At 38.3% G+C, this 26677-nt stretch overlaps 2 protein-coding genes across 4 annotated transcripts in view; one reads left to right on the forward strand and one right to left on the reverse strand.

Moving 5' to 3' along the window:
* Positions 1–26677, forward strand: part of LOC308626761 (uncharacterized protein) — a 452693-nt gene that overhangs the window by 343565 nt on the left and 82451 nt on the right. The gene's annotated exons all lie outside the window — the stretch shown is intronic.
* Positions 1–26677, reverse strand: part of TTC28 (tetratricopeptide repeat domain 28) — a 598353-nt gene that overhangs the window by 293304 nt on the left and 278372 nt on the right. For all 3 annotated transcript variants that reach the window (XM_081252173.1, XM_081252172.1, XM_081252174.1), the window contains one exon: positions 4270–4417. In XM_081252173.1, coding sequence (XP_081108299.1) covers positions 4270–4417 — 148 coding nt within the window. The remainder of the gene's footprint in view (positions 1–4269; positions 4418–26677) is intronic.

The raw sequence follows: 26677 nt of genomic DNA on the forward strand, positions 1-26677 counted from the left end.
AAAATTTAGAGGTATGGTTCATAATATCTACTTAATTTTAATTTTTACCTTTTCTTAGGCTAACTCCTTATAGGGGAAACTAAGTTAAGAACCACTGGGCTTGTCACAAATGGACAAATATTGTATGACTCCACTTATATGAGGTACCCTGGTAGTTGCCAGGAGCTGGGGTGGTGGAGGAAGATGAGGAATTATTGTTTCATGGGTACAAAGTGTCAATTTGGGAAGATGAAAAAGTTCTAGAGACAGATGGCAGTGATGGGTGCACAACACTATAAATATACTTAACACCACTGAATTGCACAACTAAAAATGGTCAATTTTATGTTATGTACATTTTACCACAACTGGAAAAAAAAACCTTTTGGTTCACACTAAAAGGAAAACTTAACCCTCCCCCCCAAAAAAGAAAATAAAAACTGACATGTTTAGCTCTTTGTCTAAGCCACTTCATATTTTTCTGGGTTCATTTGTGAATTTATTTATATCCTACTTCATTACAAAAGGATTCAAAGCCTTCTATAGAAATAAGGTGGAAAACACAGAAGTCAGAGTGAGTGGAAAATAAAGTAGGAAAACTCAGCTTAGAGACTATAAGTCCTGGCACACTTCCTAAAGGTGGACAGGACACTAGGCTCTAACGCTTCACAGAGGACAAAGCAAAAGAATAAAGGATCACTTCAGATAATTCCCAGACCTTTTAGATAAAAATACACCAATGCTCAAGAGAAATGCAGTTTTTCCAGGCACCATGTGCTCAGCAAAAGGACGATGTGTGCTGTGCAGTGTTTGTTCCACACCCACAACACAAATACAAGAGCAAGCTTACCACTGCTGCTACTTCTTCTCTCCACAGAGAGAGGAAGGGCATGACACTGCACAGGGAAACTGTCCTAAAGGGGCCTGCCTTTACATGTCAAGGCTTGATTCTCAAAACAATTATTAGGGGACTTCCCTGGTGGTCCAGTGGTTAAGAATCCACCTTCCAACGCAGGGGACGCAGGTCCAATCCCTGGTTGGAGAACTAAGATCCCCACATGCCACAGGGCAACGAAGCCCATGAGCCGCAACTACTGAGCCTGGGCAGTCTGGAGACTGTGTACCACAACTAGAGAGAATCCCACTCGCTGCAACTAGAGAAGCCTGCATGCTGCAACGAAGAGCCTGCATGCCACAACGAATATCCCGTGTGCCACAACTAAGACCCAATGCAGCCAAATAAATAAATAAATATTAAAAAAAACAATATGAGGAGGTACTTATTATCACACCCCTTTTACAGATAAGAACTGAGGTGCAGAGAAAGGAAGCAACCTTGCTCAGTCAAGGGGATAGCAAATGGCAGTATTGGAATTAGAGTCCAACCTTTGGGGGAAAAGTCAGTTTTTTTTTAACATAACATTTCAGAAACAGGCCCTCTGTGCAAAGTGACTGCCACTTAAAAGAGAATCAGAGGGAAAGAGTTACCAAGGGTGGACAATCAGGTAAATAAAAGGTGAGCCCCAATTTGACTCTGAGAGAAAAGCTTATACATTCGAGCCATTTTCTACCAGTACTTCATAAAATCAGCTTCCTGGATCCTCTGAAGCTGGTAGAAACACCACGACAGGTGATAGCCCATAAATGTAATAGTCTTTAGATTACCAAATTAACAAGAGGAGAGAAAATATACACAAGAGAACCCTCAGCAAGAAGCAGCCCTAGCGTCTTTAGAGGAACAAATAAAGGTAAACACAATCTCACTTTGTAATTATATTATTAAATCTGCGGTTGGCAGTAGTACTATGCTACACCATCCAAATTTACATAAACATTTATAAGATACAATGAACTGAAATTGCTGAAAGACTACCTAAAGAGGAGAAATGGAAAATAGTAAAAGGATAATTTGAGGGTCATGAAAGAGTCTCATTTTATATTAATACTTATTTGTACATTTACATAAATGATTTAAGGGAAATACATTACATATAGTGATGTAAATATATCTACAGGAAAAGTAGATTATCTGATATCTGGTTGGTGAGCATGAATGAAACCACAAAAGTAAAGTAAAAAAGACTTAATGCAGTTAGCAATATAGGCAACAACAATATTTTAAAAATCAAGTAAGTTCCAAAGTGGATTAATATATTTATTTGGGAACAAGAGTATATTACTATAGATTAGCCCTATCTATAAAAAAAATCTTGAAACGTCCCCAAAAGGCCAAACCACAGGAACGCTGTGCACACCGTGGGAGCTTTGTTTGCTTACAGAAGCACTGGACGAGGGAGCTTCCCTATTGCATTTCAGAATTTCAAAACAAAAACTGACACAACAGATCAGACCTACATGTAAAGTGTCCTGGACTGCACAGTTACGCAACAATGGCAGAAACTGAGAACGCTGCAGGAGGCTAAAATAAACAGTGGGTAAAAAATGGGCAGCAAATGATGACAGATTTTGTGAATTATAACCATATGACAAAAAGAGAGGTCATTAAGATGTTAAATGATGCACAGAACAACACTGTGCAAAGCAACAGTCTTTCTATAAAATGTTGATGAGAAAAGCCCACCTGGAATAGCTACAGTGGTAAAGGCAATACCAAAAATAAGTAAGTTAAATTGCTTTAAGGAAAGAGAAGAAAATATTACAGCGCTCCAGGCACCTGTAAGATGCAGCTTTCTCCAGGGTCGCCCTTAGGTCACTCAGTATAAGATGGGAAAGAACATGGCACAGAAAACCCTAAGGCTGAAAGAAGCACTGAGCTATTTCTTGCAGTGTAGAGAAGATTTTCTTATATTTATCTAAACAAATTGCTTCAAAGGTAAAACGGTAAATATGATTCTGCTGATCTCAACACATTCACTCCAGTATACTAAGGCAGCAGCAGAAATACCTCAGAAGAAGGGATATCTTCATGAACTAAATAAAAAAATGTTCCATGTAAATTACTTGCAGAGGGATATAGGGAGAGAATGAGAAAATACTAGAAAAATGGAAAGGAGAGACAGATTGATTTTTTTTGTTGTCCATTCCCCCCCCACCATCCTCAAGTCATGGAGCTCCAAAGTACATCTGCTTTAAGTCAGAGTTTATTAACAGCAGGTCCCCCAGTGGGAGAAGCCATTAGGTTCCTGCAGCAAAGACTCAGCTTTGTATGGGGTTATAAAATCGCATGAAGAGAGGCTTCCTTTCCACTTTTTTTCTGGAACATGAAATCTTCGCTTTCAGGAAAGTATTTTTTTATAGCTATGAATTGCTCAGAGGCCATACGAGTACCATTTAGTTAATCAAACTTTTACTTAGCACATATTTTGAGCCAAGTACCATACTAGCCTGTAAATTAAAATTATCTAATGCTGCAAACATTTTCAAAACTAAATAAATTACCTAATGATACTGCCACCAAAATTTTTAGGTTAATTCAAAAACGTACCATTTCAGAAACAAAAATAGAGTTCTGCTTGACGTACCTAATTAGTGTGGAACGTCATTAGCTGTCTACTATTTGCCATCAACCTGCCTTAGTGTCTCCATCACTCTGCAAAGATGACAACTGGTGTACACTTTCAACCCAATCTTCCCAAGAACTCCTTCCTCAAAACTCAATGTTTCTCAAAGAGAAGCCAATCTGATTTGAGCCTTAGAACTCCTCCAACCTCCACAGTACTATTTTCAATCTACTGTTGTCCCAGAATACCAACTGGTATAATACAGAAGTAGTATAGGAGAAAACCATGTATCTACCATGTTTCTCTCTCTTTCAAGTCAACATAATCTTTTAATGCCCCTCTGAAAAATATTAGACATAGCCTATAGTTAGATCCATATTTCCTCTCATAAAATGTTTAATGTCTTCTCTTATCTGTTTATTTCTAGATGGCATATTGGTCCAACTGAGCAGATCAACTTACTAGTAGAGGTGTTTTGGTTTAGAGGTACAAAATCTTAGAACTACAAAAAACATAGGGATTCCTTTTATAACCCTAAAATCCAGAGAATTTGATTCATTTACCCAGTCATACAGTTAGTTAACAAAAAATTCAAAATATAATCTAGGTCCACAAACTTCCAGGCCAGTGGCCTTACCACCATCCCATTCCATTGTGCCTCATTAATGTCACCTACTGACAGTGATTCCTGGTCTTCTTTGGTCTAAAATATCCAATCTTAGCTAATTTCATAACCTATCCATTCTCAATGCCTGAGTCTAAAGTCTTCAAAGCCTAGAAATGTTCTAATGTAAATTAGTGTTGGACCAAATACTTTCATCATATTTACCTCTCATGGGAGATTTCATGGCTGCTTCTACCATCCCCACCAGAAGCTGGAGACTCTTGGGGTCCTGAGCCAGCCCAGATGCAAAGGCTGCCAGGGCATCGGCATGACGTCCAAGGTACTGGAGGGCAACACCCTGTCGGAAGTATGCCTGGAAATAAAGAAAAGATAATGCATGTTTTACTTATACACAATGCTCCACCAAGGCTGATGAGGATTCTTGATTAGAACAACAGGTCGGCAGAACTAAAATTGAGGTGGTCCTGGTTCAAAAATCTAGTAAAGTGTTTATAATCAAATCTGATTTCTCTGAACATCATAAAATGTAAGCATACTTCTTTCAGGCAAATTACGTTTAAAACTTTCATTCTTTTCCCTTCTAGAACACATTGATTTTATCACATTCTTTGGTATTTATTCATATAGTACTTTTACTTTTTTTGATGATTTTTAAAATCTTTTATCCTTTAATAGCATAAGCTCCTCAAGGACAGGGGTTTGGAGATTTCTTTACATGTCACCAAAGTATCTGGTATAGCGCAAGACAAATGAGAGATATTCAAATTCCACGTATTTTATACTTCTACTCATTAATTAAAAGGATAAATCAATATGTGATTAGTATTAAGATAACTGTAATGAGTAACACAACATGGTTACATTTAATGTGGTGTTTCAGACATAATATTTTAAAACTGTTATTAAAAATACATGTGCTTTGCTTAGAAACAGAATAAGATTGCTGTCCTTTGTATTGTTTAATTGGATTGGTTAAAAAAACTAGTATTATCAACTGTGAATATAAGGAAACAACCCTCCTTCCAGCTAATTGCAGAAAGGGCCAGAAAATTAATAAAATATTTAAACTTCAGAATGATCTTAAGAATGTGTAGTTTGTTTTTGAACACAGAGTAAAAACAAGTAAATGATCAATGTGTTACCGGTATTTAACCAGCAAAGGACCTTGTACCTGATTAAATAACACATAAAACTGACATATTATTAATGCATTCATTGCTTATATGACACCTGCTTCTAAAATACCTGGCCCCCTATTTAACTTAAATACTTTTACAATACTCTATGTTTGTAACACAAATGTAACTTTTTCAGTCCAGTATACTTTGCAATTGTAACAAATTGTATTCATGGAATATAAATGAAGTTTCAAACAACTCCTAAAACAACTACTCAAAAAATTTAATACATAATTTTATAATTTTATATTATGCACACATACAGAGTGAAAGAGAGCACCTTTCATGTTTATAAAACATATTTACTTATTTCATTTTTGTAACTACACTTTGAGGTAATGTAAGATAGGCAATACTATTCAGTGTTTCTATTAAGAAACAATCCATAAACAGAATGAATACTCACAATTATTATGAGCTATTCAGACTTCTATTAGTTTAAACTACTAGCAGCTGTTAAAACTCAGACTCCAGTAAGACAATAACCTGTAAATGCACTTTCATTACTAATTGATAAGATCACTTCCTTTCACTGGACTCAGCCACTTTTTAATCTTTAATGTCTTTATACACATTTTTCACCACCCTTTTCATTTCACATTTTAGGTGATTTCTATAATCCAAGAGGCAATATGTACCACATTCCAACTAAAATTAACTATAGTTTACATAATTCTATAAATTCTATATTAAAGCTAAACTTAAAAAATGTATTTATATATGTGTGTGTGTGTGTATATATACACACCAAATATCTGTAAACTCTATTATTTATGGAGAGAGACAAAATGTGTCTGTAGTAATGATTTTAGGTATATATTTTAAGAAATACAAAAATCTACTGTGGTAACCATTTCACAGTATATGTAAGTCAAATCATTATGCTGCACACCTGAAACTAATACAGTGCTGTAAGTCAATTAAATCTCAATAAAACTGGAGAAAAAACACAAAAATTTAAATTAGTCTCAATGAATTTTGATAATTTCTTGCATGTTTAAAGCAAAGCATTATGGTTCATTACTTCACTGAGAAAATAACTGATTTTACTATCTGCCAAATGAAATCACCAAAAAGTATGACATCCACTCCCCATGTGTCCACTCCCTAGTAGGTAGGCAAAGTTCAGCGTTAATGGCAAGTTATGGTGTCAAATACACAAAGGAGTTAAAGAAGGGCATGCATGTTTTGTTTTCTTAGGACACTCATAAATTAGATGAAAAAAGGTATGACTGGACCATGCTGCTCATAGTCTCGGCTTCCTTTCTCCAGAAGATTTTGAAAAGAGATATAGGTGAGAAGGCTCCAAGGTCTCCCTTGATCCTCCATTATGTCCTTCCAGAATCCCCAGTCCAACTTTATAAGATTTTCTCAGTTAAAAGCTTAGAGTTGCATTCTTGTCAAGACAGCATAGTGAGTCAAGCTCTGACATATCTCTGCACCTAATTTACAAAGTGGGGCTCTCCCAACTTACTCCCATGCAATATTAATTGCATGTATGAATAGCTGTTGAATAAAAATTAGTTATCTATACTTCTGTGAGAGATATGCCACTATGGGGTTCAAGCTGATGATGATAAAACCTAGATTATGGGTTACTGTGATAGAATAAAAAGAATTCAGCACAGTGCCTGACATAGAGTAAATACTTAATAAAGTGAGCTATTTTGATTATTATTAGTTAATGAGAAAATAATCATAACAAGAAAACATAATTATAGACTAAGAGAATATAAGGAGAGTCCAATAAATATTGAAAATATTTCATTATTCAATATATTATCCAATTCCTATCACTGCTTTATTCACTCCTCCCCCTTGCTCCATATAAGACTGCTGGCAACTGGAAAATTCACAGCTGTAAGGCTCCCAGACAAAATCTGAACCACCTGACTAAAAGAAATTGGTACTAACAGGTCTTGGGAGGTGTAGCAGCCACCCAGAGGACTCTCCACCGGCCTCTTCCAAAGCAAAGGTCAAGTGCTGAGTTTCACAGCTGTTTACTATAACTTCAAGAAGATTGATGCGACCTAATATTTCTCTTACTATCACAGGTTTCATAGGAAGCAGCGTCATCTGAGAAAGGGGCAAATTTGGGTCACTTAGGACTGAGGAGAGGCAGTATATGTGCAGCACACCAAGGAATAGTGGGGCCTATGAAAAAACGTTGAACACTTGGTGCCCAGCCAACCTCAGATAACATACCCCCTGCCTCAGCACTCCCCACGCATATACCCACATTCTGGTCACTGGTTATGTAGCAGATGGAGAAGGGAATGCAATAGGGACTGACTATTGAGAGCACCTAAACCCTGAGAACAGTGGTTTTAACCTGAAGCTTTAGCCAAGAAGAAAGACTTAGGGTTAAGACTCTGCGCTTCCAATGCAAGGGGCACGGGTTCAATCCCTGGTTGGGGAACTAAGATTCCACATGCCACACAACTAAGATGCCACATGCCATGCAGGGCAGCCAAAGGAAAAAAAAAAAGACTTATAGGGAGCTAGTTAATACACTGGACTAAAGGGGGAATGCCCAGATTTTAAAGTGCTGCAGAGTCATTCATATATTTTTTGTTGTTCACCACAAAGAACTTTCAGTGATTATTCCACACATGCTACTTAATCTCACAAATAACAGAAATACAAGTAGTTTACAAGTATAAGTTTTCATTCCTTCCATCCTGCCTTCAATTAACATTCTCTAAAAATCTACAGCACCAGTCACTGTGATGTGTACCACAGGGCTTGTACCCTCAAGTGCTCACAGTCTAGAGGGGAAGAATATAAAAAGCTATAAATGTCTTGACTGCTACCTACAGTAACTGTTTACTAATAGTTAGGGTTTGTAACATTTTGGCAGGAATAAAAATGTAACTAATCACCAAAGTATTTATGCCCTTTTGTTAAAATTGTTAGTATTTGGTCTTTAATAAGTGGACATTCTTCTCATCTCAAAGAGTTTGCTATAGACTAAATGTTTGTGTCCCTACAAAATTAATATGTTGAAACCTAATCCCCATTATGATGGTATTTGGAGGCCGGGCTTTTGGGAAGTGATTAGGTAATGAGAGCGGAGCCCTCATGAGTGGGATTAGTGCCCTTATAAAAGTGACCCCCATGAGCTCCCTCTTCCCTTCTACCACATGAGAACAGGCACAGCAAGAAGACAGCCACCTATTAACCAGGAAGTGGGCCCTCACCAGACACCAAGTCTGCCATCACCTTGATCGTGGACTTCCCAGCCTCCAGAACTGTGAAAAATAAATGTTATTTAAGCCACCCAGTCTATGGTATTTTGTTATTGCAGTCCAAACAGACTATGACACGGTTAAAGTAAAAACACTCAAAGACTAAACATGGGAAACAATAGGCCATTTCACCCTTCAAGTACCCCTGGAAACAATGAAGCACCTTTAAGTCTTTTCTTTCAACATTTTATTACTGGGTTCACAATTCTAAATCATCACTGAACCCAATAATAACCTAAACTTCCTACTCTCCCATGGCTCAAATGAGTAATGAGGTAAATTCCTATGCTCATAGGTACACATGTATATTTATAACATAAAATATAGAACAAATGTATATAATATGTAATGATATATGAAATTAAGGACTTCCTTGGTGGCACAGAGGTTAAGAATCCGTCTGTCAATGCAGGGGACACGGGTTCCAGCCCTGGTCCAGGAAGATCCCACATGCCGTGGAGCAACTAAGCCTGTACGCCACAACTACTGAGGCTGTGCTCTAGAGCCCGCGAGCCACAACTACTGAGCCTGCGTGCCACAACTACTGAAGCCTGCGTGCCTAGAGCCCATGCTCCGCAACAAGAGAAGCCACCACAATGAGAAGTCTGCGCACTGCAATGAAGAGTAGCCCCCACTCGCCACAACTAGAAGAAGCTCATGGGCAGCAACAAAGACCCAAAGCAGCCAAAAATAAATAAATTAGTTAATTTTTTAAAAAATTAAGTGTTTACTTATATGTACAATACAATCTATTACTTAGTTCAAGTGCTCCCAAATATTCTGCTTTTGATTTAATCTGTACTTTTAAATGTTATACTTTAATGTTCCTAACCTGTCTTTCACTGTTTGAATTTGAAATTTTTTACATCTTCTGAAGAATAAATATCTCTAACTATAACCTGCTAGCCAATCCAATCATACCACCTGCTACATCATCACCATCTTTGTCAACAATGTTTGTAAATTACATAACTATTTTACTGACTTTTCCCTTATTATTTTATTTAAAAATGAGTTGAGATTGGGAAAATAGAAATGCTGATTCTAGTTTTTAAAAAGCAGCAGCATTAATCTATAATTTAACCACAACTGGGTCAAAAATGAAAATGATTACAAGGTGCCAAAAGCAGAAAAGCTTTAACATCACTGGATGAACAAAGAACAGCTAACTATGCTCATTTTTTTTTTTTTTTGCGGTACGCGGGCCTCTCACTGCCGCGGCCCCTCCCGTTGTGGAGCACAGGCTCCGGATGCACAGGCCCAGCGGCCACGGCTCACGGGCCCAGCCGCTCCGCAGCACGTGGGATCCTCCCGGACCGGGGCACGAACCCGCGTCCCCTGCATCGGCAGGCAGACTCTCAACCACTGCGCCACCAGGGAAGCCCCTATGCTCATTTTTGATGGAAAAGATAAAATTAGAGAATATATATATTAAAAAATGATTCTTAAAAGGGAAGACATGATTTGAGATTTTATTTTTCAGTTCTCTAGGAATTAACGCTCCCCACTCACTGAACATGTCAATCTCTTGTTTAAGATTTGTATGTTTGATATTCCACATATTTGACTTTCATATACTTTTTCAGAAATGCATTATACAGGAAAATAAGACTGCTTGTATTACTTAAAACATATCCATCGTACAAGTAAAATGTAAATAAACACATATTACCCACTATAAAATTTATAACATATTACAAATCATACATTATGTCACATTAAAATATGACATATAAACATGAAGGGACAGAACCCATGTCCTCAGTAAGTTTCCACTGTCTCACATGAAATAGGCACCTACATGGATACATAAGCACAAATTATTTTTGTAATATATTTTGTTATGTATGTTCATTTAGAACAAGGGAGAAATTAATAAAACTTTCTACAATGATGGAACTGTTCTCTGTACTAATAACATTAGCCTCTGGCCAGCCACATGTGGCCATTGAGCACTTGAAATATGGCTAGTGTGACTAAGAAACTAAATTTTATATGTCCTTTCATTTTAATTAATTAAATTTAAATAGCCGCAACTGGCTAGCAGCTACTGTATTGGAAAGTGCAGCTCTAGAGTTTGGTCTTCCTTTAACAACGAACTTCCAAACACAAAGTAAAAGGGTATATACTAAACAAATAAAAATACCTACTACAAAAGCTTTGAACTGAAGCTATGTGACTTATTCCCAGGGCAGCTGTTGCAGAAGAGAAAGGACTCATAAGGCTGACATTAGAATCCTATCCCAGCTGCTTTTTAGCTGTGTGCCTTTAGCCAAGGCACTTAACTTCACCCAAATTCATGTGCCATTTCCACTTACAGAGGGGATGATAGGGATGACCTCAAAGGGTTGTAACAATGATTGCTAACTGATATCACATATGATATATGAAGAGTGGGTACATTTTTTAAAATTTAAGTGAATTTCTCACTATTCACTCTCAGTTTGGCATTTGCTATTTAATCAGGTGGCTCATCTGCTTTACCAGCTTGCAGAATAGAAATTACTTTTGGTAAAGTGGGTGAGGGGTTGACAAAAATTAGGCATAAAACAAAAATTAATGATCTTAATGATAACCTTCAGTCATTAAGGAAATAGTTAACTTATGTTTGGCAACTTCCGTTTCAAGAGCCTATAAAGTAGGTAATACGTTTAAGGGAAATTTTAAATCAAAATTGCTTTTAAAAACGTTTACACTTTTGGGGACTTCCCTGGCAGTCCAGTGGTTACGACTTCACCTTCCAATGCAGGGGGTGCGGGTTTGATCCCTGGTCGGGGAGCTAAGATCCCACATGCCTCAGGGCCAACAAAACCAAAACATAAAACAGAAGCAATATTGTAACAAATACAATAAAGACTTTAAATAATGGTCCACATCAAAAAAAACTTTAAAAAAAAATGTTTACTTTTGGCAGTTGATTGGGTAGGCTTCAATTATCTAGTAAATTTGTTATTTGGGAAAAATATCATATGCAGGTTAAATAAAGTCCTTTGGCCTAGGTGGAAAAGAAGAAAGAGGTGGCAAAAATAGATGACCAAAAATCTATCTGTAGAAACATGAAAAAGTCCCTCCTCTCAGAGACTTTACCTTGATCACTGATTATTAGAATTACTACAAGGTGTTCTGAGGCCCAAGCCTGACACCTATTTTAGAATTAACAAGAGCCCAGTCTTACCATAGCAGTCTTGCCACTATAAATTATCATAACTTTTAGTGCACAGATGTTTTATTTTCCAAAACCCTTTCTAGCTATCATTTGTTGAACCTCTACTCTGTTAGCTGTTTTCCATAGTTTATCACTAACTGTTTTCCATAGTTTATCACTAACGCTCACAATATTCTGCAAGAAGTTCTTATGACAACTATTGCACAAAAGAGGTGGTTATGAAACTTGCCCCTGCTGCCAAAAACTCTTTCCACTATCCCACACTACCTCTTTGATAAAAGAATTAATGGTGTGCAATTAACCTCTAAATCAAGCTTTTTGTTTGGGAATTCTTATACTTGCAAAATTCAACCTATGGAGGCAGAAATGAAGGAAAATCAGAAATGACACAGAAAATTTATGAACATGAATATTTAATCTCTATTCCATTAGCAACCGTTGATTGTAGAACAATTTTTAATGAATTGAATGGAAGGAAAATTCATTTCATTAACCTTTCATATAAATGTATTATTACTGAACTAAACAGACCACTGTACTTGCAACTCAGTTCGATGTTAATTAGATTACAAGCATGAGGATTTAAATCAAAGAGAAACAAAAGGAGCCATCAGCAAGCTTCTCAGCCAACCCTTGTTTGTTTGCTGGCTAAAATGGATTTTTACCTGCAATACAATTTGCTATGCTTCTTTTATTTTCTGACATTTTCAAGTGGATTTTCTTTTGCTTCTATTTGCTGACACTTTATATTAAAAATAAAAATAAATAAAACCTTGAGAATCAGCAAAGAACACATTCTTCATGTAGCAATGTTTTACCTGCTCAGCTGGGAGTAATCATTCCTATCTCTCCAGAAAACTATGCTTCTATTTTTTACTAGTCTGTCTTATATGCTGAAAGTACATGCAAGAGATTGAAGGCTATTTTAGAAAACACCATTATTTAGTTTGCAACCCAGAGTCAGAGGCTCAAATGGCCTAAACGTAATGTTCTAACCAAATCTGCAGCTGTGAATTGTTTTTCTCTTCAACATGGCTTTTGGTACATTGAATATCAATTTCCAAAAGAAATCTGCTCTCAATCATAATTGTTTCATATCATATCAACTTTTTTCCCAAAATTAGTTTTAAACTAATTATATCTAAAGTGTTAAAGTAACAAGCTTATGGGAAAATCATATTTTGAAAAGAAACCAGAAATCTGATAAGCAGTTAAAGATGAAATGACAACCAGGAGTTAAATAACTAAGTAGGTGTCAATTTCTAGCACTGGAGGAATTCCCAGTGTTAAAGTTTATGTCAAATTATAAGATGTGTCTACTATCATCTGGAGTTTCCCTTTTAAACTTTAAAAGTAAACAACAAAAGAAGTCTGAAGTCCCCTAGAGTAATGGTTCTGAACTGCCCATATCTTGTGCTTTGGTGTGGCATAGGAGGAGTGTAAAGTCATGCCAAGAAGAAAACCAGGGAATTTTCTGAACAATCGCCAAGAAATCATCTGGCTTCAGCATGCGTTCTGTGCCCATGTCCTACCCACCCTCCCTCTACCCCAGAACACAGAGCATGTGTGCCTTCACACATATAGACTGGTCCTGGGGAAAGTGCTAAAACCCAAAGCAAAATGGAAAAAAAATAATGGTGGGCAGAGAGAATTACGAAAAACACTGATGCCAACAATGTGGGAATTAAAGGATTCACTAACTATTGAAAAAAACACTTGGTATCTCACCTACCATAATGTAACTCTACCCAAACCATGCTAGATTAATCAGAATCCACTTCCACCAGAAAGCAGTCTATTAAAAATTATTGCCATAAGTGCTGTATATTAGGATACAACAGTTCTACATAAGGCTTCCCTGAGCAGATGAAATACCACCATTAGTGGCTCACTCCCTGATCTTTCTGAGGTGATAGCTGATAGTTGATAACTCTTGCTTTTCTCATCAAATTATAATTCAAATGGGAGTCCACAGCATTATACCACGCAGAAGGTCAAAGTCATACAATAACATAACATATCTCCTGAAATGGCAAATCTATTTGAAGTTTCTGGGAGAGAATCTTTTTAATTAATAAACTTTGTTTTTAGAGCAGTTCTAGATTCACCACAAAACTGAGTGAAAAGTACAGAGAACTCCCATATAACCACTGTTCTGACACATGCATAACTTCCTGCACCACAGTGGTTCTTTCTTATAATCAATGGAGAATTATTTTTATAGGAAAATTATAGAAGAAAATAAAAGAGTTCACACAATTTTCAAAAACATAAATAAATACCCATCTCTGTTCCATCTATAGCCCCAGTCCTTGGAACAGTACCTCTCTTCTGACTTTTTAGGTATTTGGGAAAGCAAAGTTTCAGAAGTGCTGCCTAAACCACTGATAGCCTTTACCTTTGTCAATTGCTAGCTCACACAAAGAGTCTCCAGAAAAGAATATGTATTGGGGAGAGGGACATGACAGGGTGACATAAGCAAGTGGTAAGAGCAGGGCTGAAAGGCAAGAATATATGCCCCAAAAAACTTACACAAATATTTCACACATGCTTTTCTAAACAATAAACTTCACAGCCTACCTCTTTCCCCTTCCTATATTAATTAGGTAAGCTTTCTACACTGGCACATGTGTTAAGGTGCCACACATCAAAATGAAAAACAAGAAAAAGGAAAATGTCTGCCTCTCAATACCTACCAGCACAAAAACATAACAATACACTTTACATCTTTTCAAAAGAGAAGGGGTTCCATTTCTAGGCAAGATAGAGTAAGCATCCAATCTCTCCCACTGAATACAACCACATCCTGGAAAGACTTCATGGAAGAGCTCTCTGTAAATGGCAACAGATGAATTGAGGAAGGAGACCAGAATTCAAAGCAGTACCAAATCAGCAATGGGTTTTCTGTTGGTCTGTTTATTCTTCCCATCTGGTATCACCCATCTTGGATTCAAAAGCAGCTTAAAATGAGGAAGTATTCATTGGTGCAAGCAGAAAGCTCTCCAAGTAAAGTCCTCTTCTTCTGGTCAGAGAAGCAAAAAAGAGAACTCCCAAGGGTCAGAAAGAGTGGAGAAATTCCATTTTTAAAATCCTCTTTCCATTCTTTCCCAGTCCACACCCCAGGCAAACCAACAGTGCCAAGGACAGTAACAGCAGTGGCTGCTGGGCAGGCATATAAAATTCTGAGGAAGAGGACCCTCACCACAGGAGCTGTGGTCCCCAGAGCTCAGGATGAGTCCTAATGCTTTTTTTCTCTCTCTCTCTCTGCCCTCTCACTACTTGATGCCTCATAAAGACATGATTCTAGGACATGCATGGCAGAGCAGGGAAACTAAAGCCCTAGTTTTGGCTAGAGGATGGAAAGGGAGGAGGGCAGCCAGAGAGCTGGAAAGTGTTGGGGAATTTTTGAAAAGACATAGGAGGGAGCTTATGAGAGATCCCATAAAGAGGTGTTTGGATCTGACCTTAAATAGCATACCAAGACTTTGAGAACTAAACTACAGAACAGACTACCACCTGGTTCTCAAACTGGCCATTGGGTGGTGCATACAAAAGAAAGGTCCCAGTAGAACTACAAAAACTCTGAAAACTTAACGGACTTGGGAACCAAAGTCCACAAAATATGGGCTGAGACTTATAGCCTGAACCTAACCAGGTAAATTGCCTATTAAAACAAACTATATTCTTCTTAAAATGTAAACAAGATGCAATGAATAATACCAAAGCATTCAGGATATAAGCAAAATTACTTGGCCTATGAAGAACCAAAAAAATATCTACTCACAAGGAAGTAAGGCAATAAACAGATGCCAACTCTGAAATGACACAGAAATTAAAATAACCAGGCAACTATTATATCCATGCTGCAAGAAGGGCAAATAATCTTGTGAAAAATGGAAAGACAGACATTCCCAGCAAAGAAATAAAAGATATAAAGAAAAACCAAATAAAAAAATTTAAACATAAAAATACAATAACTAAAGTGAAATATTTAGGAATGGGCTCAATAGCAGAACTTTGATTACAAAGAAAAGAATCAGTGAATTTAAAGATAGACCAAAAGAAATTACCCAATCTGAACAACAGAGAGAAAAATAATTGAAAACCAAAAATATTCAGAGCCTCAGGAATATATGTTGGGCAATAACAAAAGCTTTAATATTCATGTCATTGGTATCCCAGTAGGAGACGATAAGAAATGTGGAGCAGGAAAAAAAAACTTGAAGAAATGATTTAAAATTTCCTACAATATGTGAGACACAAACCATCAGACTCAAAGTCGGCAAACCCCAAATAGGATTAACCCAAAGAAATCCATGCCTAGAAGCATCATAATCAAAATACTGAAAACTAAAAACAAAGAAAAACATCTTGAAAGCAGTCCGAGAAAAATGCCATATTATTTGCAGGGAAATAACATTTCAAATGACTGCAGACTTCTCATCAGAAACCATGGAGGCCAGAAAGCAGCGGAAAGACATTTTTTTAAAGGGCTGAAAGAAATGTAAACCTGGACTTCTATAATACTTCAGGAAAACATCCTTCAAGAATGATGCTGACACTTCCGGGTAAGATGGCGGAAGAGTAAGACGCGGAGATCGCCTTCCTCCCCACGGATACACCAGAAATACAGCTACACGTGGAACAACTCCTACAGAACACCTACTGAATGCTGGCAGAAGACCCCAGAACACCCAAAAGGCAAGAAACTCCCCACATACCTGGGTAGGGCAAAGCGGAGAGATTCCCGCACAGAGGATCGGTGCCGAGCGGCACTCACCCGCCCGAGAGGCTTGTCTGCTCACCCACCAGGGCGGGCAGCGCTGGAAGCTGAGGCTCGGGCTTCGGTCAGAGCGCAGGGAAAGGACTGGGGCTGGCGGCGAGAACTCAGCCTGAGGGGGGCTAATGTGCCACGGCTAGCCGGCAGGGAGTCCGGGAAAACTCTGGAGCTGCCGGAGAGGCAAGAGACTTTTTCTTCCCTCTATGGTTTCCTGGTGCGCGAGGAGAGGGGATTGAGAGCGCTGCTTGAAGGGGCTCCACAGACGGGCGCGGGTCGCGACTGAAAGCGCGGAGCCCAGTGACGGGCGTGGGACGCTGGGGCTGCTGCTGCCGCCGCCGGGAAGCCTGTGTGCGAGCGCAGGTCACTGTCCACACCGCCCTTCCGGGAGCCTGTGCAGCCCGCCACTGCCGGGGTCCCGGGATCCAGGGGCGGCTTCCCTGGGAGAACGCACGGCGCGCCTCGGGCTGGTGCAACGTCACGCCGGCCTCTGCCGCTGCAGGCTCGCCCCGCACTCCGTGCCCCTCCCTCCAGCCCGGCCTGAGTGAGCCAGGGTCCCCGAGGAGGCTGCTCCTTTAACCCTGTCCTGTCTGAGCGAAGAACAGACGCCCTCCGGCGACCTACACGCAGAGGCGGGGCCAAATCCAAAGCTGAGACCCAGGAGCTGTGAGAACAAAGAAGAGAAAGGGAAACCTCTCCCAGCAGCCTCAGAAGCAGCGGATTAAAGCTCCACAATCAACTTGATGTACCCTGCATCTGTGGAATACATGAATAGACAACAAATCATCCCAAATTGAGGAGCCCGGAGTCAGTGCTGTGCCTCTGAGGTGGGAGAGCCAACTTCAGGACACTGGTCCACAAGAGACCTCCCTGCTCCACATAATATCAAACGGCGAAAATCTTCCAGAGATCTCCATCTCAACACCAGCACCCAGCTTCACTCAACGACCAGCAAGCTACAGTGCTGGACACCCTATGCCAAACAACTAGCAAGACAGAAACACAACGCCACCCATTAGCAGAGAGGTGGCCTAAAATCATAAAAAGTCCGCAGACACCCCAAAACACACCACCAGACGTGGACCTGCCCACCAGAAAGACAAGATCCAGCCTCATTCACCAGAACACAGGCACTAGTACCTTCCACCAGGAAGCCTACACAACCCACTAAACCAACCTTAGCCACTGGGGTCAGACACCAAAAACAACGGGAACTAAGAACCTGCAGCCTGCAAAAAGGAGACCCCAAACACAGTAACATAAGCAAAATGAGAAGACAGAAAAACACACAGCAGGAGAAGGAACAAGATAAAAACCCACCAGACCTAACAAATGAAGAGGTAATAGGCAGTCTACCTGAAAAAGAATTCAGAATAATGATGGTAAAGATGATCCAAGATTCTATTTCCCAGATCCAAAATCTTGGAAATAGAATAGACAAAATGCAAGAAACAGTTAACAAGGACCTAGAAGAACTAAAGATGAATCAAGCATCGATTAAAAACACAATACATGAAATAAAAAATACTCTAGATGGGATCAATAGCAGAATAACTGAGGCAGAAGAACGGATAAGTGAGGTGGAAGATAAAATAGTGGAAATAACTGCTGCAGAGCAAAATAAAGAAAAAAGAATAAAAAGAACAGAGAACAGTCTCAGAGACCTCTGGGACAACATTAAACGCACCAACATTCGAATTATAGGGGTTCCAGAAGAAGAAGAGAAAAAGAAAGGGACTGAGAAAATATTTGAAGAGATTATAGTTGAAAACTTCCCTAATATGGGAAAGGAAATAGTTAATCAAGTCCAGGAAGCACAGAGAGTCCCATACAGAATAAATCCAAGGAGAAATACGCCAAGACACATATTAATCAAACTGTCAAAAATTAAACACAAAGAAATCATATTAAAAGCAGCAAGGCAAAAACAACAAATAACACACAAGGGAATCCCCATCAGGATAACAGCTGATCTCTCAGCAGAAACTCTACAAGCCAGAAGGGAGTGGCAGGACATAATTAAAGTGATGAAGGAGAAAAACCTGCAACCAAGATTACTCTACCCAGCAAGGATCTCATTCAGATTTGATGGAGAAATTAAAACGTTTACAGACAAGCAAAAGCTGAGAGAGTTCAGCACCACCAAACCAGCTTTACAACAAATGCTAAAGGAACTTCTCTAGGCAAGAAACACAACAAAAGGAAAAGACCTACAATAACGAACCCAAAACAATTAAGAAAATGGGAATAGGAACATACATATCGATAGTTACCTTAAATGTAAATGGACTAAATGCTCCCACCAAAAGACACAGATTGGCTGAATGGATACAAAAACAAGACCCATATATATGCTGTCTACAAGAGACCCACTTCAGACCTAGAGACACATACAGACTGAAAGTAAGGGGATGGAAAAAGATATTCCATGCAAATGGAAACCAAAAGAAAGCTGGAGTAGCAATTCTCATATCAGACAAAATAGACTTTAAAATAAAGACTACTAGAAGGGACAAAGAAGGACACTACATAATGATCAAGGGATCGATCCAAGAAGAAGATATAACAATTGTAAATATTTATGCACCAAACATAGGAGCACCTCAATACATAAGGCAAATACTAACAGCCATAAAAGGAGAAATCGACAGTAACACAATCATAGTAGGGGACTTTAACACCCCACTTTCACCAATGGACAGATCTTCCAAAATGAAAATAAATAAGGAAACACAAGCTTTAAATGATACATTAAACAAGATGGACTTAATTGATATTTATAGGACATTCCATCCGAAAACAACAGAATACACATTTTTCTCAAGTGCTCATGGAACATTCTCCAGGATAGATCATATCTTGGGTCACAAATCAAGCCTTGGTAAATTTAAGAAAATTGAAATTGTATCAAGTATCTTTTCCGACCACAATGCTATGAGACTAGATATCAATTACAGGAAAAGAGCTGTAAAAAATACAAACACATGGAGGCTAAACAATACACTACTTAATAACGAAGTGATCACTGAAGAAATCAAAGAGGAAATTAAAAAATACCTAGAAACAAATGACAATGGAGACACGACGACCCAAAACCTATGGGATGCAGCAAAAGCAGTTCTAAGAGGGAAGTTTATAGCAATACAATCCCACCTTAAGAAACAGGAAACATCTCGAATAAACAACCTAACCTTGCACCTAAAGCAATTAGAGAAAGAAGAACAAAAACACCCCAAAGTTAGCAGAAGGAAAGAAATCATAAAAATCAGATCAGAAATAAATGAAAAAGAAATGAAGGAAACGATAGCAAAGATCAATAAAACTAAAAGCTGGTTCTTTGAGAAGATAAACAAAATTGATAAACCATTAGCCAGACTCATCAAGAAAAGAAGGGAGAAGACTCAAATCAATAGAATTAGAAATGAAAAAGGAGAAGTAACAACTGACACTGCAGAAATACAAAAGATCATGAGAGATTACTACAAGCAACTCTATGCCCATAAAATGGACAACCTGGAAAAGATGGACAAATTCTTAGAAATGCACAACCTGCCAAGACTGACTCAGGAAGAAATAGAAAATATGAATAGACCAATCACAAGCACTGAAATTGAAACTGTGATTAAAAATCTTCCATCAAACAAAAGCCCAGGACCAGATGGCTTCACAGGCGAATTCTATCAAACATTTAGAGAAGAGCTAACACCCATCCTTCTCAAACTCTTCCAAACAATATCAGAGGAAGGAACACTCCCAAACTCATTCTACGAGGCCACCATCACCTTGATACCAAAACCAGGCAAGGATGTCACAAAGAAAGAAAACTACAGGCCAATATCACTGATGAACATAGATGCAAAAATCCTCAACAAAATACTAGCAAACAGAATCCAACAGCACATTAAAAGGATCATACACCATGATCAAGTGGGGTTTATTCCAGGAATGCAAGGATTCTTCAATATACGCAAATCAATCAATGTGATACACCATATTAACAAGTTGAAGGAGAAAAACCATATGATCATCTCAATAGATGCAGAGAAAGCTTTCGACAAAATTCAACACCCATTTATGATAAAAACCCTGCAGAAAGTAGGCATAGAGGGAACTTTCCTCAACATCATAAAGGCCATATATGACAAACCCACAGCCAACATTGTCCTCAATGGTGAAAAACTGAAACCATTTCCACTAAGATCAGGAACAAGACAAGGCTGCCCACTCTCACCACTCTTATTCAACATAGTTTTGGAAGTTTTAGCCACAGCAATCAGAGAAGAAAAGGAAATAAAAGGAATCCAAATTGGAAAAGAAGAAGTAAAGCTGTCACTGTTTGCAGATGACATGATACTATACATAGAGAATCCTAAAGGTGCTACCGAAAAACTACTAGAACTAATCAATGAATTTGGTAAAGTAGCAGGATACAAAATTAATGTACAGAAATCTCTGGCATTCCTGTACACTAATGATGAAAAATCTGAAAATGAAATCAAGAAAACACTCCCATTTACCATTGCAACAAAAAGAATAAAATATCTAGGAATAAACCTACCTAAGGAGACAAAAGACCTGTATGCAGAAAATTATAAGACACTGATGAAAGAAATTAAAGATGATACAAATAGATGGAGAGATATACCATGCTCCTGGATTGGAAGAATCAATATTGTGAAAATGACTCTACTACCCAAAGCAATCTACAGATTCAATGCAATCCCTATCAAACTACCACTGGCATTTTTCACAGAACTAGAACAAAAAATTTCAAAATTTGTTTGGAAAAACAAAAGACCCCGAATAGCCAAAGCAATCTTGAGAACGAAAAACGGAGCTGGAGGAATCAGGCTCCCTGACTTCAGACTATACTACAAAGCTACAGTAATCAAGACAGTGTGGTACTGGCATAAAAACAGAAAGATAGATCAGTGGATCAGGATAGAAAGCCCAGAGATAAACCCACGCACATATGGCCAACTTATCTTTGATAAAGGAGGCAGGAATGTACAGTGGAGAAAGGACAGTCTCTTCAATAAGTGGTGCTGGGAAAACTGGACAGGGACATGTAAAAGTTTGAGATTAGATCATTCCCTAACACCATACACAAAAATAAGCTCAAAATGGATTAAAGACTTAAATGTAAGGCCAGAAACTATCAAACTCTTAGAGGAAAACATAGGTAGAACACTCTATGACATAAATCACAGCAAGATCCTTTTGGACCCACCTCCTAGAGAAATGGAAATAAAAACAAAGATAAACAAATGGGACCTAATGAAACTTCAAAGCTTTTGCACAGCAAAGGAAACCATAAACAAGACCAAAAGACAACCCTCAGAATGGGAGAAAATATTTGCAAATGAAGCAACTGACAAAGGATTAATCTCCAAAATTTATAAACAGCTCATGCATCTCAATAGCAAAAAAACAAACAACCCAATCCAAAAATGGGCAGAAGACTTAAATAGGCATTTCTCCAAAGAAGATATACAGACTGCCAACAAACACATGAAAGAATGCTCAACATCATTAATCATTAGAGAAATGCAAATCAAAACTACAATGAGATATCATCTCACACCAGTCAGAATGGCCATCATCAAGAAATCTAGAAACAATAAATGCTGGAGAGGGTGTGGAAAAAAGGGAACACTCTTGCACTGCTGGTGGGAATGTGAATTGGTACAGCCACTATGGAGAACAGTATGGAGGTTCCTTAAAAAACTACAAATAGAACTACCATATGACCCAGCAATCCCACTAGTAGGCATATACCCTGAGAAAACCATAATTCCAAAAGAGACATGTACCAAAATGTTCATTGCAGCTCTATTCACAATAGCCCGGAGCTGGAAACAACCTAAGTGTCCATCATCGGATGAATGGATAAAGAAGATGTGGCACATATATACAATGGAATATTACTCAGCCATAAAAAGAAACGAAACTGAGCTATTTGTAATGAGGTGGATAGACCTAGAGTCTGTCATACAGAGTGAAGTAAGTCAGAAAGAGAAAGATAAATACCGTATGCTAACACATATATACGGAATTTAAAAAAAAAAAAAGTCATGAAGGACCTAGGGGCAAAACGGGAATAAAGACACAGACCTACTTGAGAATGGACTTGAGGATATGGGGAGGGGGAAGGGTAAGCTGTGACAAAGCGAAAGAGAGGCATGGACATATATACACTACCAAACGTAAGGTAGATAGATAGTGGGAAGCAGCCACAGAGCACAGGGAGATCAGCTCGGTGCTTTGTGACCGCCTGGAGGGGTGGGATGGGGAGGGTGGGAGGGAGGGAGATGCATGAGGGAAGGGATGTGGGAACAGATGTATATGTATGACTGATTCACTTTGTTATAAAGCAGAAACTAATTAAAAAATTTAAAAAAAATAAAAAAATAAAAAATAAAAAAATAAAAAATAAATAAAAAATAAAAAAAATAAAATAAAAAAAGAATGATGCTGAAATACAAAGAACTATGAAAACTTAAGAGTTAAAAAACAAAGGGGCTTCCCTGGTGGTACAGTCATTAAGAATCCGCGTGCCAATGCAGGGGACACAGGTTCAATCTCTGGTCCATGAAGATTCCACATGCCATGGAGCAACTAAGCCCGTGCACCACAACTACCGAGCCTGCACTCTAGAGCCCAGGCTGAGCCCACGTGCCACAACCACTGAAGCCCGTGTGCTAGAGCCAATGCTCTGCAACAAGACAAACCACCGCAATGAGAAGCCCGTGCACAGTAACGAAGATCCAATGCAGCCAAAAATAAATAAAACAAATAAATTTTAAAAATAAAAATAAAGAACCCAATAAAAAATGGGCAACAGATTTGAACAGACACTTCAGCAGAGAGGATATTCAGATGGCAAATAAGCACAAGAAAAAGATGTTCAACATCATTAGCCATCAGCCAACATTAGTCAAGAAAATGCAAAGTAAACCACTATATACCTATTTGAACAGCAGACAAACAAAGACAATACCAAGTGCTGGTGAAGATACAGAGCAACTAAAATTCTCATACACTGTTGGTATAATGCAAATGTCTGGAAAATAGGTTTTCGGTTTCTTATAAAGTAAAATACAGATTTACTATATAATCCAGCAATCCTACTTCTAGGTGTTTATCCTAGAGAAATAACAGACGTTCACACAAAACCTGTACATGAATGTTTACCACTGCTCTATTCATAATTTCCCCAAACTGGGAACAATCCAAATATCCTTCTAACGGATGAACAGATAACTTTTATTTTTCAGGTCTGATTTTTTTTTTTTTCTGTATGCGGGCCTCTCACTGTTGTGGCCTCTCCCGTTGCACGCAGGCTCAGCGGCCATGGCTCACGGGCCCAGCCACTCTGCGGCATGTAGGATCCTCCAGGACTGGGGCACAAACCCGTGTCCCCTGCATCGGCAGGCGGACTCTCAACCACTGCGCCACCAGGGAAGCCCTCAGGTCTGATTTTTATTACTAGCATTTCGCCCATTTGCCAACTACTCCAGACAGGGTCAAAGTACAACCCAAATAAAGTCAAGGGATAAATCTATTAAGATCAATTCAGGGTTGTGAGTCATGTGGATGATTTAAAAATTTTAAAGGTGTTTTTAAAAGTAAAATGATGCTTTGGGCATCTCAATGAGAAGCATGCACAAACACACACAGACAATACACACTGCAAACCCTATAATGAAACAAAAAGAATACTTAAAAATGAAATGCACTTTGTATAAAACAAACAACAAAACTACCATGGAAGTAGAGTTATTTATATAAACATTATATTTATATAAATTATTATTTAAAGTAAAGCCAAAAATATGAAGTTATGAGATTAAATATAAAAAATGGATAGTAATATGTATAGTTAATCTCATTATTCACAGATTCTATATTTGTGAATTCAACTACTTACTAAAATTTATTTGTAACCCTAAAATCAATACTCCTGGTGCTTTCATGTTCATTCAAGGACAAGTGCAGAGCAGAAAAAATCTGAGTCACCCAATCCACATATTCCTAAAACAAGCTGACACTGTCTTCTTACTTCAGCTGTCATAAGTAAACAAGTATCCTTTTCACTGGTGTTTTCAGTTTTAAATGGCCCCCAAGTGTAGTGCTAGAGTGTTCCTAAGTACAAACCTGTTATGTTCCTTAGAGAGAAAATACATGTGTTAGATAAGCTTTGCTCAGGAATGATTTACAGTGCTGCTGGCCATGAGTTCAGTGTTAATGAATCAACAATATATATTAACTCAGGTATATTTAAACAGAAGCACACATAAAACAAAGTTATGTGTTGATCAGTTGACAAAAATGTTGTGACCAGAGACTTACAGGAACCTAACCCTGTGTTTCCCGTAGGAGCAATGGTTCAGTATTTGCTAACTCAGTATTTGCTCAACTCATAGAACATAATAACCACCTTGAATAACCAGAACTGACTGTTAATTTTAATTCGAGGAAAAGGAAACCATTTTCCCCTTGGCTGTGACACCCAGTGAAGTGGCAAATGTGCAAGAGCTCTACTGTTCTTTGCTCTCTCCTGGAGCACTAGGGCAGGAAGCAGAGAAAGAATGGATACCTACACCTATAAGTAGAGGTACAATTACTAACAATAACCATAGTGGCTACTACTCATTAAGTGCCTCCTAATTTACCAACACTCTCCCAGGTGCTTTACATTCATTCACTCATTCTTTAAACAAATATTTGCATGATTAGCTCCATGCCAGGCCCTGTGCCAATGAAACCCAAGGGAGAGAAGATAGATACTGTCTCTGCACTTCTAAAGCTCATATCTAGTGCAAGAGTAAACAAATACACAGTGAAAAAATAAAATAAGTTGTGAAAGTACAATAAAGAAACAAAACATGTAGAGTAATAAAGAATAACTGGTGGGGGAGACATACGTTATTTTAAAACATACCCAGAAAAGGTACCATTTAAGCTGAGAGTTAAGGATGGTAAGAAGCCAACCAAGGAAAGAGCACTGCAGGAAGGGGTGCAAAGGCCTGAGACTAGAAAGAGTGTAGTATGCTCATGGAATTCAAAGAACCCCTCCTCAGTGGGAAAGAATGGCATGAGATGAGTCATTTAGTTCCCATAATGACTTTGGAAAGTAGGCATTATCAACCCTATTTTTAAAATGAAGAACTTGAAGAGTTCAGAGAAGTAAAGAAACTTGCTCAAGTTGCATAGCTCGTGGGCAAAAATTCAATCAGGATGGATTGATGCCAAAATCCATACTCTTTCACTTACATCATGCTGCCTCCCACTTTCTTCCTGCTATACTATGACTCACCCCCAAAGATTCTCCTGTCTCACTAAGGTAGATATATTTATATACCTTAAAGAAAAATAACTAAGTCACAGAAATGTAATAAATAGGACTTGATGCCAACAAGTACAGTTGATATATGCTCTTTCTCTGTGTACATCCTGGGACCTTATGCACTTCTAAATAGTCACATCCTACTGCTGACACATGTTCAGTAATTACATTATTATCCTCATTACATCTCTGTAACCCCTTGATGCCAGTGCTTTCTCTCAATCATGAGCTAATCTAGCTTTCCCCTATGAGACATGAAAAGAAAATGGCTTTTATTTTTACAGATAGAAAAACTAAGGTAAAGAAAGGTTAATAAAGTTCATAATGTCTTCCTCTTAGCACATCACAGTTACCCTAAACCGGCAGTTCTGTTTTGCACGTAGTATTTACAGAGATTTAATCCTGAAAGGGTCTATGCCAGGGATTCAGGTTTCCCATTTTCCTTCTTTGTTTTTGTTTTCTTAGGTAGTTATTTATGTGACTGTCCTCCTAACTAAATGGACCAATCTGGGCATAAACCATTTTCTCATTTTCTCTGCTTATAGAAAGGAATGGTTTATTTCAGCACTGCAGATAACATCTTGAGGTCTCAGGAGGATGACAAATTGAAACAGTCTCTTCCTTGCCTAACATTTCTTACCCAAGAGTCAAGTGATGATGTTAAGGAACAAATTTCTCTTCTCCTGACAATTTGTACTTATTTTCTTAATAGCCCTGCTAAGATTAAACGAATTTCAGTTTGCTTAGAGCCTGCTTAGTGCCTGCCAACAAGCACAGGATGCTTTCATTCATCTGTGTAACAGTCCTACTGGTGAGGCATTCCTATAAAATTATGGCAGCAATTCCAAAACAGAAACAGCAGAAATAGGGTTAATGAATTATCTTTCAAAAGAG

The sequence above is a fragment of the Mesoplodon bidens genome (genome assembly GCF_964165515.1).
Source record: "Mesoplodon bidens genome assembly, chromosome: 13".
NCBI classification, from domain to species: domain Eukaryota; kingdom Metazoa; phylum Chordata; class Mammalia; order Artiodactyla; family Ziphiidae; genus Mesoplodon; species Mesoplodon bidens.